Source organism: Eleginops maclovinus, chromosome 20 (assembly GCF_036324505.1).
Source record: "Eleginops maclovinus isolate JMC-PN-2008 ecotype Puerto Natales chromosome 20, JC_Emac_rtc_rv5, whole genome shotgun sequence".
In the NCBI taxonomy this organism is placed as follows: Eukaryota; Metazoa; Chordata; class Actinopteri; order Perciformes; family Eleginopidae; genus Eleginops; species Eleginops maclovinus.
The window spans coordinates 16693624-16708042 of NC_086368.1; the positions used below are offsets into that span (position 1 = coordinate 16693624).

The 14419-nt window shown below is 38.4% G+C and overlaps 2 protein-coding genes across 5 annotated transcripts in view; both read left to right on the top strand.

The window, feature by feature from the left end:
• Window positions 1–148: 148 nt before the first annotated feature.
• LOC134883458 (aminoacylase-1-like) lies at window positions 149–7315 on the top strand. 2 transcript variants are annotated; one of them, XM_063911830.1, is made up of 15 exons: window positions 149–286; window positions 676–817; window positions 1423–1487; window positions 1609–1713; window positions 1807–1901; window positions 2089–2165; window positions 2963–3052; window positions 3781–3837; window positions 3948–4021; window positions 4115–4164; window positions 4829–4973; window positions 5610–5678; window positions 5764–5843; window positions 6532–6592; window positions 6714–7315. In XM_063911830.1, exons 2-15 carry the CDS (start codon window positions 691–693, stop codon window positions 6876–6878), a joined length of 1260 nt encoding a protein of 419 aa, XP_063767900.1. In that variant the 5' UTR covers window positions 149–286; window positions 676–690; the 3' UTR covers window positions 6879–7315. The 2 variants fall into 2 exon arrangements, with proteins under 2 accessions (XP_063767900.1, XP_063767899.1); XM_063911829.1 differs by lacking the exon at window positions 149–286 and adding an exon at window positions 309–583.
• A 3597-nt stretch (window positions 7316–10912) lies between these two features.
• LOC134883435 (voltage-dependent calcium channel subunit alpha-2/delta-2-like) overlaps window positions 10913–14419 on the top strand; it is a 29923-nt gene continuing 26416 nt past the window's right edge. For all 3 annotated transcript variants that reach the window (XM_063911796.1, XM_063911798.1, XM_063911797.1), the window contains exon 1: window positions 10913–11232. In XM_063911796.1, the coding sequence (XP_063767866.1) occupies window positions 11117–11232 (116 nt within the window). In that variant the 5' untranslated portion in view covers window positions 10913–11116. The remainder of the gene's footprint in view (window positions 11233–14419) is intronic.

Here is a 14419-nt window from a genome sequence, read left to right on the forward strand (position 1 = left end):
TCATGGATATACTCAAGTAAATTTAATAGTTAATATAGCATTTGAGTATAATACTTGAGTAAATATAATTGGTTAATTTCCACCACTATGTAAATTATTCAAGAAAAATTGAGCAAATTATTTGAAGGCTGTCTTTCCATGATTATTAGCCAATCATTGCAGGAACGTAGTCAGTCCTCAGAAAGGGACTCCCTTCCTGCGACATGACTTTTATTTTGAAGGGCAGGAAGAGTGCAGGTCAGCTGAATAGTGAAGCTGCGGTTGACCAGCAAGTCGACTGCACTAGGTGAGTACTGTGATAACTCCAGCTAAAAATAATTAAATACATCTTTGATGGCAGTCATGTATTCCATGTTACCAGTAACCAGGTAACGTAAGAACATAACGGTAAAGCCGCAGCATGGCTTTGTTCTACTACTACCAGCGTGAATAACAAGCACACTAGCTACAAGCCTAGCTAGCGGTTTTAGCTTACAAAGTGTCAGCGTCTCAGTTTAAATCAGGTAAAGACAGTTTACGTCAGTGTGTCAGGTTGATGGCCCGAGGAGAGAGCAGCCATAACTGGGTTTACAACACATTGATAGTAAGTCTTTGTCTCGGTCCTGGCGTGTTAGTTATTATATTTGATTGTGATATGTCGTTGTGTATTTAAATTTTACACCTGTGTGTCCACAGAAAATAAATCCCACCATGCTGCCTGACAAAGATGGTCCGGGTGTTGGAGGCAGACAGAGCTTTCCCGAGGGAGAAGATCTGTCTGTGAGTCTGTTCAGAGAGTACCTCCGGCTCAAAACTGTCCACCCAGACCCGGACTATGGTGAGATACATTCATCACAAGGCACTGATGTCCAGCCATGCCCTTTTGAAATGTCACAGATTGTCTAGCATTTACTCAGTTTGATGGGGTTTGAGTCCAAACAACTATTAGAATAATACATGTATGGAGAGACCTATTCCAGTTAACGCGATGTCTTGAGCCTATTTATGAGCTTTAATATGATCATTCACACTATTTATAAGTGATGTGTGAAATATATGTTCCTCTATAACTTGTTTGATCTTATGTTCTATGATTTATCAAAGTCCATTTCTTATCGCTGTCGGTTAGACATTAAATGCTTCCAGTTATATAAACCTAGAATACTGTCTTTAAAAAAAAAGAAAGCTGAGATGCTTAGCAAGGCTTTCACTCCACTGGTTAAACAAAACAGACAGCTGTGGTCCTGACCAATATCTTGGATCGCAGCATGCAGTGGCAGCTATTGTTGTTTTGAGTTTACAAAACTTAATGTTTGATTATATTTTAAGTATTTGAATCCACTGTTACAACGAGCCACAGAAATAATGACAACATAATCTTTTGGAGAGGTTTTACAAAAGTTTTTAAACAAATTGTTATTTCTTCTCTTCATTCATTTATAGATGCTGCTATTCGTTTTCTGGACAGAATAGCTGAGGAGCTTGATCTACCCATGAGAAAGATTGAGGTTTGTGTCTGTGATAAATAAATGAATGTAGCAGACATTAGTATATATTCTTTACAGAAATTAGTAATACTTACTCTGAAATGTAATGAGGAGCCTTATCTGCCGTTCCCTCTCCTTGTAGGTCTGTCCAGGCAGAGTAGTGTCGATCATGACATTGGAAGGGAAGAACCCGACGTTGAAGTCCATCTTACTGAATTCCCACACTGATGTTGTACCAGTTTACCAGGTATGGTGTCTTTCTATGTTTATGGCGTTATAATCCTATTTTTATCGTTAATAGACATAAAAAAAATAGATTTGATATCAATCTCTTCTCCAGGAACATTGGAAATACGATGCTTTCAGTGCTTTCAAAGATGCAGAGGGCAACATTTATGCCCGGGGATCACAGGACATGAAATGTGTAACTATACAGTGGGTATAAAACTGCCTTAATAACTTGTTTTATCAAACAGGATTTGTGCTCTAGTGTTGTTGTGATCTTCACTTTTAATTTTGTTCAATGAGAAATTCCCACCCATACCTCACCCACCCTGCATACTAAGTTCAGGCTCCATTTCTTTGTTCTGTCATAACTCTACCCATTTCTTTTTCTTTGCAGGTACATCCAGGCTGTCAGAAGACTGAAGGCAGAGGGACAGAAACTGATGCGCACTGTGCACCTGATGTTTGTTCCAGGTAAAATATTTCATTGCTTCCCTATGTTCTGTTACAGTTTGTTTCCAAAAGATCTAAACACCCATGGTCCACCCACAGGTGTTCTCACTAATTTTGCTAGTCAGTGGTTGTTTCTCAAAGTCATAAATGTTTCACTGAAACTCTCTAGGGAGTGTTCCAGTGTGCTTCTAAATCTAAAATCTAAAATAACAATGCTGTACTGACAATATAGAATACGTTATAAAATCTCAGGGTTTTTGACAATGAATAACATGATTAACATATAACTATGTACAAGTATTCTATCTTTTGTTGTAAAACACTTCATTCAAACACGACAGTTGGAAAAGTACTTTGGAGCCATTGATCCTCAAAATCAGCCATTGAAGGATCCTTTCCTGACACGTGATTGACACTTTCCTCACTCTCCTGGTAGCTTTGTTAAACCTGTTAAGGGCGGCGTACTCTTCCATTCAAACAACTTCTTCATTTCCACTAAGAGTACAGCAATTTTTTTAAGTGGCTGGTTAAGCTCATCCATTCAGTCTGTCGTTCAGGAAGTGATCGTTGACGTTGCAAATGTGTAGTATGGAAATGAAATGTGACTCTACCTCTAGGGTGGGACAAATTAGACCTTTCTGTTGAATGCCATGTGATGCATGTTAAATATATACTACTTAGTCTTTATTGTTGATGATGTGGAAATTGTACTATTTCTTGTTTAGCAGAAATGAAACCATATCCCTGGCTTGGAATGAGTATTTTCGCAAACACAAATGTGACATTAAAACCTAAAAAAAATGTTTCTCTTTTTTTAGATGAAGAAGTTGGAGGTCACAAGGGAATGGAATCATTCGTGAAGAATCCGGAGTTCCAAAAATTAAACATTGGCTTTGCCCTGGATGAAGGTAAACAAATAACAGTCTGGCATTTCTTCTTTCCAAAGTTAATGAGTGAGAAGATAAACACTGGAGGTGTTTTCAGTTACTCAATAAGTCAAACCACGTTCAGTTTAGTTTATATTATTGCCCTTGGAGAGAGAATAGCAAAAGAGGTAGTGAAAGATGAAACTAAGGTCCCCGGCTGGATTTGCCCTACATTCCACACATTCTCAACAAACAACATTATCAAGTATTTTTAAGTCTGAAAGCACTAGGACAAATGAAATGTACTCCACAAAATGTCATTTTTTCTAAAAATATATAATAATGGCTATATTTCCTTTTGAGGAGTCATTTTGATGTTTGAATTGTACGGTTAATATTTTAGTTAGATGTATTTGACACAATGTAAATCATACAACGCAGGTTTATACTCTCTTGTTACCTTTTAGTTAGAAAAGAACCTGCCTGCGTAGCGGGGTTTGATACAGAGCCAAAGTCTGACAACCAAATATTTAAAATGTTTTTATGTTACCAGCTGTGCCAAGTGACCCATATTGATCCTTCAGCAACGGCAAAGATGTGCTGTGATCAATCTCTGCTGTTGAGGTTCATAAACCTTCCTGTGGTGAAGATGATGATCTGTACTTCATCTACTTCTGTCCTTTGCCGCAGAGTTTGTCCTTTTGTTATATGAATGCATAAGACTAATGTTAAATATTAAAAGTTTTTATTTGTCTGCATGTTTTCTGTAGGTCTTGCGAACCCTGGCGAGGCCTTCACTGTGTTTTATGGAGAGAGGAACCCGTGGTGTGAGTATAAAATACATACAGTAATAGACTTCCATGTTATCAGAATTCCAGGGTTTTTGAAGGATAATGAAGCCGATCTTGAATCAAAAAGAACAACTTTTTCCTTACAGGGATTACAGTCCACTGCCCCGGCAGTCCAGGTCATGGGTCGAGGTTTGTGGAGAACACGGCTGCTGAGAAGCTGGTAACTATCAATGCCAGTCAAACATTTAATAAAACACCTCAAAAACCTCTTGTTTACAAGGTTTCATTGACAGAACTTCCTTATCATTCTCAGCGTCAAGTCATGAACTCCTTTCTGGACTTCAGAGAGAAGGAGAAACAAAGGTGAGATCGAACTGTTTGCATCTTGATTTGTTTTTGTATCACGTTTATAGCAATTGTATTAAAGAGGAAATATTATGCTCATTTACAGATTGTATTTTGTTCTTCTAATGTGACGTGATGACATGTTTTAATGTTCAACAAGTGCTTTATTATTTGCATACTGCTTGTGCTGCAGCATTTCTTTTAACCCTATGAAATGAGAGCCCAGTTTAAAGTTTACTTAGGCCTTTTAGGGAAACTGCCTTGGAAACTGAGTTTAACAAATAACTAAACTGCAACTAAAATACCAGTTTTAAAACATTACCTCCATATTGTCTATAATTCTCTTTAGGAAGCTTTCAAGGAAATATTTATGAAATCATTGGTGTGTAAATAAATTATATGAAATTTCATGAGTCTGGCTTCTGGACAATTAAGAGAAAAGCTAATCAGCCATCACTTGTTGTGTTTGTGTCCCAGAAACATAAATACATATGGGCGAGAACAGTTGCTAATTTGTTCTGTGGAATTAATTTGATTAGAAGTACATTTTCAGTGATGTATTTGCAAAGTTTCAATTATACTTTAGATTTTATTACAGTGCAATTGCAGTAATGTCATCACTTGTGTGTGTGTGTGTGTGTGTATGTGTGTGTGTGTGTGTGTGTGTGTGTGTGTATTTTAGGCTGAATACAAGTGAGTGTTTCACCCTTGGTGATGTCACCACAGTGAATATGACCATGGTGAAAGGAGGCGTGGCCTACAACGTCATCCCGGCTGAAATGGACGTGAGCTTTGACCTTAGGATACCTCCAACAGTTAACCTACAGGTGTGTACACGTGCATCTTTATGAGTTGGAAGGTGTGTCTCCAGGTTGTTTTAAACTTTTCTACCCCAGTGATGAGTTTTTAAAGAGTAATCTTAAAACACACTTATATTTTTTAGCTGTCACCTGATGTCTCTGTATGTCTGTGTTGTCACACACACATGGACTAAATGGACTGCACTGTCTTTGCAACCCTCAATTCATTCACACCTCATTCATGCAGAGCAGTACCACTTGGTCAAGAGAATCTTACATTCATACACATTCACACACCGTTGGCCATGCAATCGGGAGCACCTCAAGGTTAAGTATTTTAAGGGATACTTGTGGCTGGGTTCAAACCCACAACCTTCTGGTTGAATGACGACCACACTCCCTCGCAGCCACAGTCGCCCCCTACTAACTATCTTTGTCACTTTTATTGTATTTTATTGTGATTCTATTGTTTCTTTTTCCTCTGAGTTTGGTTTAACCACTTTAAATCAACTTGGTCTATAGTGCTATATAAACGTTTATTTGATTTCTGTTCGTCTGTCACACATGTGGTCATGGAGACTTCTGATTAACAGGTGTGGGTGTGAAAACCTCCAGCTCAGTGACAGCTCTGAACTAACTTCTCTATTATCATTATCCTACCAGGAGTTTGAAAAACAAATTAAGGAGTGGTGTAAAGAAGCAGGAGAAGATGTCACTTACGAATTTGCTCAGGTCAGTGCACGTAATACTCCATTATGAAAGTGCGGTGTGTTCCTGTTGTTGACAAGGAGATTAAAGTAGCTGCCATCTATTGCAGAAACACATGAACCAGAACATGACTTCTACAGAGGAGAGCGATCCCTGGTGGAGTGCCTTCAGTGCAGCCTGCAAGGCAATGTGAGTACACACTTATACATACCGTATCTTCATGTGTCAAGAACTTACAAACATAATTTTCTATTGTCACTATCGACTAGTAAGAGAAGCTACTATATATTTTGAAAATGTTAACATTGATTGTAGCTCCATCTACATTTATCAAAGTAATTTCACTACAATAAATTAAGGTACTATGACATTTTAGGCTTCTCTCAATGCAATTAATCATAGAAAAGCATACAAAAAGCAGTAATATAAGAATGTAGAAAATAAAAAAAATATGAGGCACAATAAATGGTGTGTGTGTGTGTGTGCGTGTGCGTCGGTCGGTCGGTTAGAAATTAGTTCATAAAATCTGTCTAATGTTTTTGACTCAGAAAATATTATTTTTGTATCCTCTATTTTTGCTTTCCTTCGTTTGAATCCACGCAGTTTCACACCTTTGCTGCTCATTTTCACACAGCTCCAACAATCCTCTTCTGTTGATTGGACAGAACTGCATTGCCTGTCCTCTCGACAGTTACTTCTGTGCCTGTTTTTTTTTTACGATGCATTCTGCTGGAAATGTATACAGTATAGGTTCTTTTGGTCATGCCTGTCTAACATAAGCTGTAATACATTTAGGATATCTTTAGAAATATTTATCCTGATAATTTAATTATAGGACTGTACTGAAGCTGTCCTCGTGTCAATGTTTCCACTGTAGGAACATAACTTTGGAAAAGGAGATATTTCCAGCTGCTACGGATAGCCGTTTCATTCGAGCGGTGAGTATAGAAACTGGATATGATGGAATAGACAATAAGGAAGAACGTTTTTCAATTTTAATTCAGGAATTAATCATGACATTTGACATTGTTGGCTTTTTTTTTTTTTTTTTGAACATAGGTGGGTATCCCTGCCATCGGCTTTTCCCCAATGAACCTGACTCCAATCCTGCTGCACGATCACAACGAGTTCCTGAATGAGAAAGTCTTCCTGAAAGGCATCAGCGTGTTCGAGAAGCTCATCTCAGCTCTTGCCAGTGTTCCTGCCTTCCCTGATGAGGCTTAGACAAGTCTTCATTTTAATCCTGTCTAGAAACGTATTTCACTAAGGATAATAATATTTAACTTGAAACTTGAACGTTTTGAAGAGATTACCAAAGAATAGTAAAACGTATCATTTAGCCAAACTGAGCACTTAGCCTTTGGTACTTGATTTTTTTTATTTACGATTCTCAGGATATAGGTAAGGTTTGCATTTTTCTTTTGCCAACTTACTTGCCTGTGTGTACACGGTCTTAAAGATGTATCACCCCTTGTGAAAGCAATGTTCTCCATTACTATGGAGAAATGAACTAACTTAAATGTGAAGACGACTTTGATTTTCACTTTGATCAAACGTCATTTAATTGCCACTTTTCTCATCAAGCCTGATTTTAAAACTATTATTCCACAGATATAACTTTATTTAATAAATTGAAATTGAATAAATATATTTGTTCATTACTCTCATGCTCGTATTTTCTTCTACATATGTTTGAGATCCGTATCTGACGCCACGCTGACGTGCACATTTATAACATCGATAAATAAGTACTGTAAATGCAGGACTAGAGCTTTGTTATTGAGGAAGATTTCTGACTGCATTTGACAAAGGCATTTTACCTTCAAACAACCAAGTCTGTTTCAAGGACAGACAATAACATTTATAATTACTACATCAGAAAATGAACATAGTTATTGTTATACTTACAGCTGTTAAGCAAGCAGCTTCTCGAAGAAGGATGGGAATAAGCGCAGGGTAGAGTGCGTGCATGTAGACAGCCAGTCCGTCCAATCACTTCATTTAAATCAAACGATTTGACCAACCTATTACAGTCCAACAGCCACAGACATATTTTGTTTGTTTTTTTGTCAGTGATTTCTGTTGTAGAGTATTTTAACAACTCTTAACAATGCATTATTCTGAAGTACATTACCCACCCTACTTTTTAATGCAGTCAAATATTTAATATAAGGTAGAATGTTATGTTTCACGGTGCTCTGATAGAGATACCCAAGAGACTCTATTTTAGAAGCTATGAGAACAAGACAGATTAACGTTGCCATACCATCACTGCATAGCCGGTCAAGCTTAACCAATTTATTCAGAAAATCCTCTTAACAAGAAAAGTTATTTGCATTTATTCAATACAACTTGCTTTCAACTATGCAGATAAAATGGCGATTTTTTGTTAATAAGGATGTTATGTTATGAAGGTACAATAAGGGAAATTAAAAATGTGTTTTCATGTGTAATGCTGTTTACATGAGGCAAAGGTCAGTCTCATCTACAGTTCAGCTCCTGTTGGAGTTGTCGTCCAATTAACAGTGTATGGCTCTCCAAGGGGGACTGGCAGGAAGACTGTGCAGTCAGTAATTAGTCTTCTCTCTCCCCAGGACGTGACAGCAGTATTAGCACATTGGGCCGTCAGGGAGACGACTAAAAGCTGAACCCACATCCTTCCTCCCAGAGGGGGCAGGAATAGGTGCACTCATCCTGTCGGGTGAGCTGCCGAGCATCTCAATGCCTGGCTGCGGAAAAACAAAGAAGCTGTTTAACAGTTCCACATCTCCCTATTTTAAAGGGCTTTTCAAGAATTTGGTACAGCAGCATCATATTGAATGTTAAACGTTGTTTGTGGTTTCAGTCAAAAGTAATGCATATTTCTCAGGATATAAAAAAATCCTTGACATTTGCTTCCTCTTCCTCTCTTTCCCGCGGTCAGAGGTCAGGATCAGATTCAATAACAGCGGCTCTGAGGCGAGGTGGCTGAGGATCAGATCCCGGTCAAGGGGCAGGGAGCTTAACCACATGGAGAGATTTACCAGACTCCGGCTTTCGTTCTCATACAGCCTCCTGTGCTCTTATTATCATCAATATTAAATGGCTCCAACCTCTGCTGTATGGAAATGTGAAGGGAGTGAACCATTGCGGGGGGAGGTAAATTACATTTTTTGGCACTACTGTGAAATAAAACACATCACCATATATTTTTTTGTCCTTACAGCAGCTTTATTTTACATTTTCAACATCACAGTGTGGAGTCTCAGCTCTCTGGTTTTCTTGCTTCTGGGCAGAGCTGTTCATATTCACAGATGCTGCAGTGTATGAGGGAACATGCATTCTGTAAACATTCCAGCTGAATGGCATTTCTCTCTGCTGTGCTCTCCTGCTGCGCAGCTAAAATATTCTCCCTTAAGTGGAAATTAATTAATTGCAGTCTGTCAGAGATTGCAGTTACACTACACGGTATGTTACACTATCATTTTAGTTTCTTTTAGCACATAACCTGAAAGTCTACTGAAAGAAAATAAGCACAAAAAAGAACATTGTATGTGTTTCTACACATAAAATGAGAAATCCTGCTGTATTTGTCACAGCGTATCAATGTTTTTAATTGACTTATCTCTATGCTCTGTTTGTGCTTTTCCTAGACAGAAAGTTCATTTTGTGCAGCTTTCAGAGTCCCTGCATTAATATTCATTAGCTGTAGAGTAGAGTAGAGTGATATTATGGTAAATAGGCAAAATATTCAACTGAATGTTGTCGGCCTCTTTCATCACTGTTGCAATTGTTTGATTTTGCGCTGACATTTGACGTAAACAGGATGGACACCAGAGAAATACCCAGACATGTCTTATAAGAATATACATTATAACAACAGACTTAACATTAGCACCACCATTGTTCCATTTAGGTGTACAGCCAACCTGTTTAACAACAGTTCAGAGGCACTTCCAGCACTAAATATAATGCAGGCTTTATTTTAGCTATAATTTATTAGAAGTGAGAAAGAGTAAAATAACAAATATTGGTATTATTAATATGACAATTTATACATTTAATATTTGTATATAATTACATATCTGTTTTTGTAAATATTTTACATAAGCATTTGACTTTTCTATTTATTTATCTCCATACATTTTTAACTCTCTTTGAATTATGTAACAGAATATATTATGTATTCATATGTTAAAATGCAAAAAGGTTGTTGTGTGCACATCCCATTCTATATTTAGGCCAGAGGCAAGCTAACATATTCCTCTGCACACTCCCAGAGCCACACACTGGAAAAAAGAAAGTCATATTTACTTATACTTTTTACCTTATATAGCCACAATTTTGACATCAGGGTGCATGGAGGAATAACCTGTTACGTTATCACATTTTCTAGAAACCTGTTTCATCCTAGCTCCCATTTAAAACAATGCAAATAGCAGACTATATACTGTATAGCAGCTTCACAGCAGATGCTTTGACATGTCATTGTAGCAGAAGCTCAAATGAAACATTAACGATGTTTGCATTCAGTTTTAGATGTCCCATGGACACGATGTAATGCATACTGCCTTTCTGGCTTAGGCCTACTAATACACTTAAAAAGAGAAGAGGCATCAATAATGTTATAAGTTACACTTGTGTTTTTCCAGCTATGCCAAGTCAAAATCTCTGTTGTAAAAAAAAGGCAAATAAAATGTCCTAAATCCATACTTATTATATATACTTTATTCTTACCCTGTTACTGTGATCTTTTGTAATCAGTAACAACCTACAGGTTATGAGTCAAATTCAATGGCCAAAACCAGATGACTTGACTGGACATATGACACCTGGGCCCTGTGTGAAGCCTTGAGGGGAAACAACAGTTAAACACTTTCTTCATTATGTGGCATTCAGGGACATTTAACTGTTGCATCCTACATGCCAAACCTACTCCTTCAAGTCGGTCAGTCTTACTTTTACACTTATTTGGCATTAGAACCCCGTTTTATGTATTTGTTTAACCTTCAATTCAGTTACAGAACCCCAAACCGAAGAACAGCGTTGAGTATTGAATAAAACTAAATTTATGCCGACGACAAATCACACGTGGCCCTGCAGAGATAAATAAAGCCTAAACCAGATTCTTCTTCTGCTCCTCTGTTGCCTGGTGAGCGTGAACGCGCATTGACGCGCTGCTGCTGATGAGAGAGGGAGCTGTCGTGCTCGCGCCGGCCTGTGTGTTGGTGTTGGTGGTGTTGGTGGTGGTGTATATGTGGGAGCAGGAGGAGAGACTCTGCAGTGTCTTGGCAGCTGCGTTAGTGCATCTCCCACCGACCGCGATGCCTCCGCGGCCAATGCCTGCCTCCTCCTCCGCGTCCACTTGACAACACACACCGATATGAAGTGAAGCTGAGCCGGACAGACTATCCTGATATCTATATGCCCCGGAGAGCTTCATTCACGCACAGAAACCCCGTGACGAGAATTGTTAATGGAAAATGGCGATAGGCAAAGGGTCTTGCAGCATCGTCTGCTTGGTATCTATCCAGATTATCTTGATTTTCAGCGCGTCGTGGCCTGGAGCAGCGGGTCTCACATTCCCCCAGCAATACACGTAAGTGACAGGCTCTCCCTGATGGAAAACAGACAGGGGCTTCTTGGTGGTGATGGGAGACAACTTTGGGTTTGACCACTGCTGTGGTGTCAAGAGATACTTCAGTGTTACTGTTTGATTTCTGCTCTTGTATAATTTTACAGTCTTGGCGATCCAATCAATGTGAACTGGGTATGGATGCTCAGTGCTGTTGAAGGTGTAGTCCACAGTGTGACATGGGAATACATAGGAAAGCTATTCCATATCATTTACATGGATATATTTATATAGGGACAATCACATTTCAGTGTCTCAGTTACAGAACAGAATACCTCATTAATGTTTTTTTGTTAATCAAGTTGGCCATCAGATAACATTTTATTCTAACCCTAATCTCTCTTTTAACATATGATGACTTATAGCCTTACATTTGTATTATCTGAACAATAATAGCTATTATCTACTGGCATATTGCAGAAAATGTGATTTTTATTTAATGCAACATTACTCCTATACTCGTTATTCTCTTTAGCAGTTATGGAAGGGATGGAGAGATGTTTTCATTTTGACTTTTACTTTAAAGTAATGTCAGTGAAGTTCTATGTGAGTCAGGTCATGCAGGGGTTTTATTGGTTAAAGCATTCAGAGACATACTTTTCTGACAGATAACATTAATAGTGTGTGCAGTTGTTGTGAAACTAAAAATGGCTTTTTTCAGCCTCCCCCCTGCTGCTCTCTGTGCACCAGTACTAGATTTTTCCACTCGGGTGTTCATGTTTCTTTATTTTTTGAAACACTTACTTCTCTATACCTCCTGAGAAATCAACTGTGTGGTAACATCTCACTGCATGTTCAGTTGTACAGTAGTATGCCTACCATGTTGTAAAGAAGAAGAAAGGTGTGGTTTTAACTGTAAATTCCTGCTAAAGGCGACTCGATTTTAATCAAGCCCAAGCTTAGCACTTATTTATCAACCTTTAACCCGTTGCTGTTAAGTACAGCTGGCACTTAACTTGGGACTACAGTTTTCTGGGCCCACCTCCAGGCTCTGCAATCAGGCTGCTCTGGAGGGAGGAGCAGGCCAGATGGTCCTCTCATCTTCGGGGCACACAGTGAAGGTTTACTGGCCAATCACAACTGGAGACTAGAGGTGTATTTACCAATTGGGAAAGGAGTCTATAAATCTGGGAGGTGTGTGTGTGTGTGTTTAAGTGAGTCTTTTATGATGAATTGGGTTATTTCAAGTACGGTATAGTCGTTGCTTTCTCCACCTCCTCCTCCTCCTCCTTCTTCATTCTGCTGATTTTTCTGCTGAGTGGTATGAAACAGCTACATAGCCCTCTGTCCTGGGTCTCTTCATGTAAGCTAAATGAAGCAGAGTTGCTACGCCGAAGAACAGGATCTCTTTCCAATTAAGAATTAATACTGCAGCAGTAAGGATTTATTCCCCTCGCCCTCTCTTCCGTTACTCCCGCCCCTTCTGTCTTGACTCTGCCCTTACATTGCTCTCTTTCTCTGCAGATGATAGATAGATAGATAGATAGATAGATAGATAGATAGATAGATAGATAGATAGATAGATAGATAGATAGATAGATAGATAGATAGATAGATAGATAGATAGATAGATAGATAGATAAATAGATAGATAGATAGATAGATAGATAGATAGATAGATAGATAGATAGATAGATAGATAGATAGATAGATAGATAGATAGATAGATAGATAGATAGCTCTCATACATAAAGCAGTAAAGGCTCCTCTCTGCTTCGTATGCTCTACCTATTGCTCTGCTGCTCCACCTTCTCCACCTCTCATTCTCTCTGCTGCAAGTGAATATGGGTCACATCACACAGTGCTTCTCTATGCCTCATCCCAGGGGTGTGTGAGTATAGCAGGTAACAGAGTAGAGTCGAGGCACAAGTGCGCTGTGCTGTTCAGCCGCTTCATCGCAGCTCTGCGAATGCGATACAGAGTTTTCTGATGTCCCACAGGGTTCGAGAGAGGAGAGGAAATGGAGCACACTGAAAAAAAAAAACTTAGAACTGTGCTTCAGCTGCACTGACTCACACAGTTGAAGCACTGCATATCTGTGAGCTACAGTCATGTAACAAACCTGGTTTATTTACACAGAAGACACAACACTTTGTACATGCTAAATTCATTCATTTGTGGTGCAACTATCTTGTTGAATCTGGTCTTTTTAACATGTTTTGGCAACCCGAAACATCATTTTTGAGTTCTTACAATTTCATAGCATTTATGACCAAGTTCTCTCGATGTAACTGCTGTTATCTATCACATCTACACACCAACATATCATAATACTCCACACAATGATGGAAAATAGGCTGGCTTATGCAACAATGTACACTATTCACTTGGCATGCTGAAAAAATGGTATCATAGAGTTTGATACACATTGTGTTAAATATTTAATGAGAACAATCTGATACAGTGTGACATGAAGCATGCTGTTGAGTCACAGAGTATAGAGACTCTATGAAAGCAAGAGCAGCATACATCGGCTAAGAATCATGAACGATTCACTTGCATTTTATATTGTTGGGGGATTCAGGAGCCTGTGTGCTCTACATTTCTGCTAAAACTATTTGTTTGTTTTTTTGTTTTTTTTTATAAAGTCAATTGTAGAATGGCCAAACATGATCTGAAAACATGACGGTATTAGAGAGCAACAGAATATATAAGGTCTTGATATAAATATAAATATATCCCAAGTGGCATATGTGTTTTTACTGTCAATATTTTATACAAATTCTGTGAGAATCAAAACATGCTGACTCACAATTGTCCGCGTAATGTTTTATATTTGGAGATGTGTCTCAAAAGAGCCTGCATAGTTTTCATTTTTATTAGCATTTTCATTTGCTCAGCAGAGGTGGTCTTTGCTAAAGTAATCTCATTCAAATAGTGCTGTGTTGTTCTTAGACACCTTGTCAGACATTCAATCATACAGTATATTCAGTGGCCCTTTAGGAACTAGTTTTAATGTTCCTGGAATAATACAACTAAAAATGTACTGCTCACTTTTCCACAACCCTCCCTTTAACTTGGCACATTTCTATCAGAGAATCAAGCATAGGCTGTCCATTCATTCTCATGCTTAGCTTATTTTCAAATCAGAAAGCAGGGACACATACAATATTCAAATATAGGGCCCTCATTATGAAGAGAGTCTTTCTGT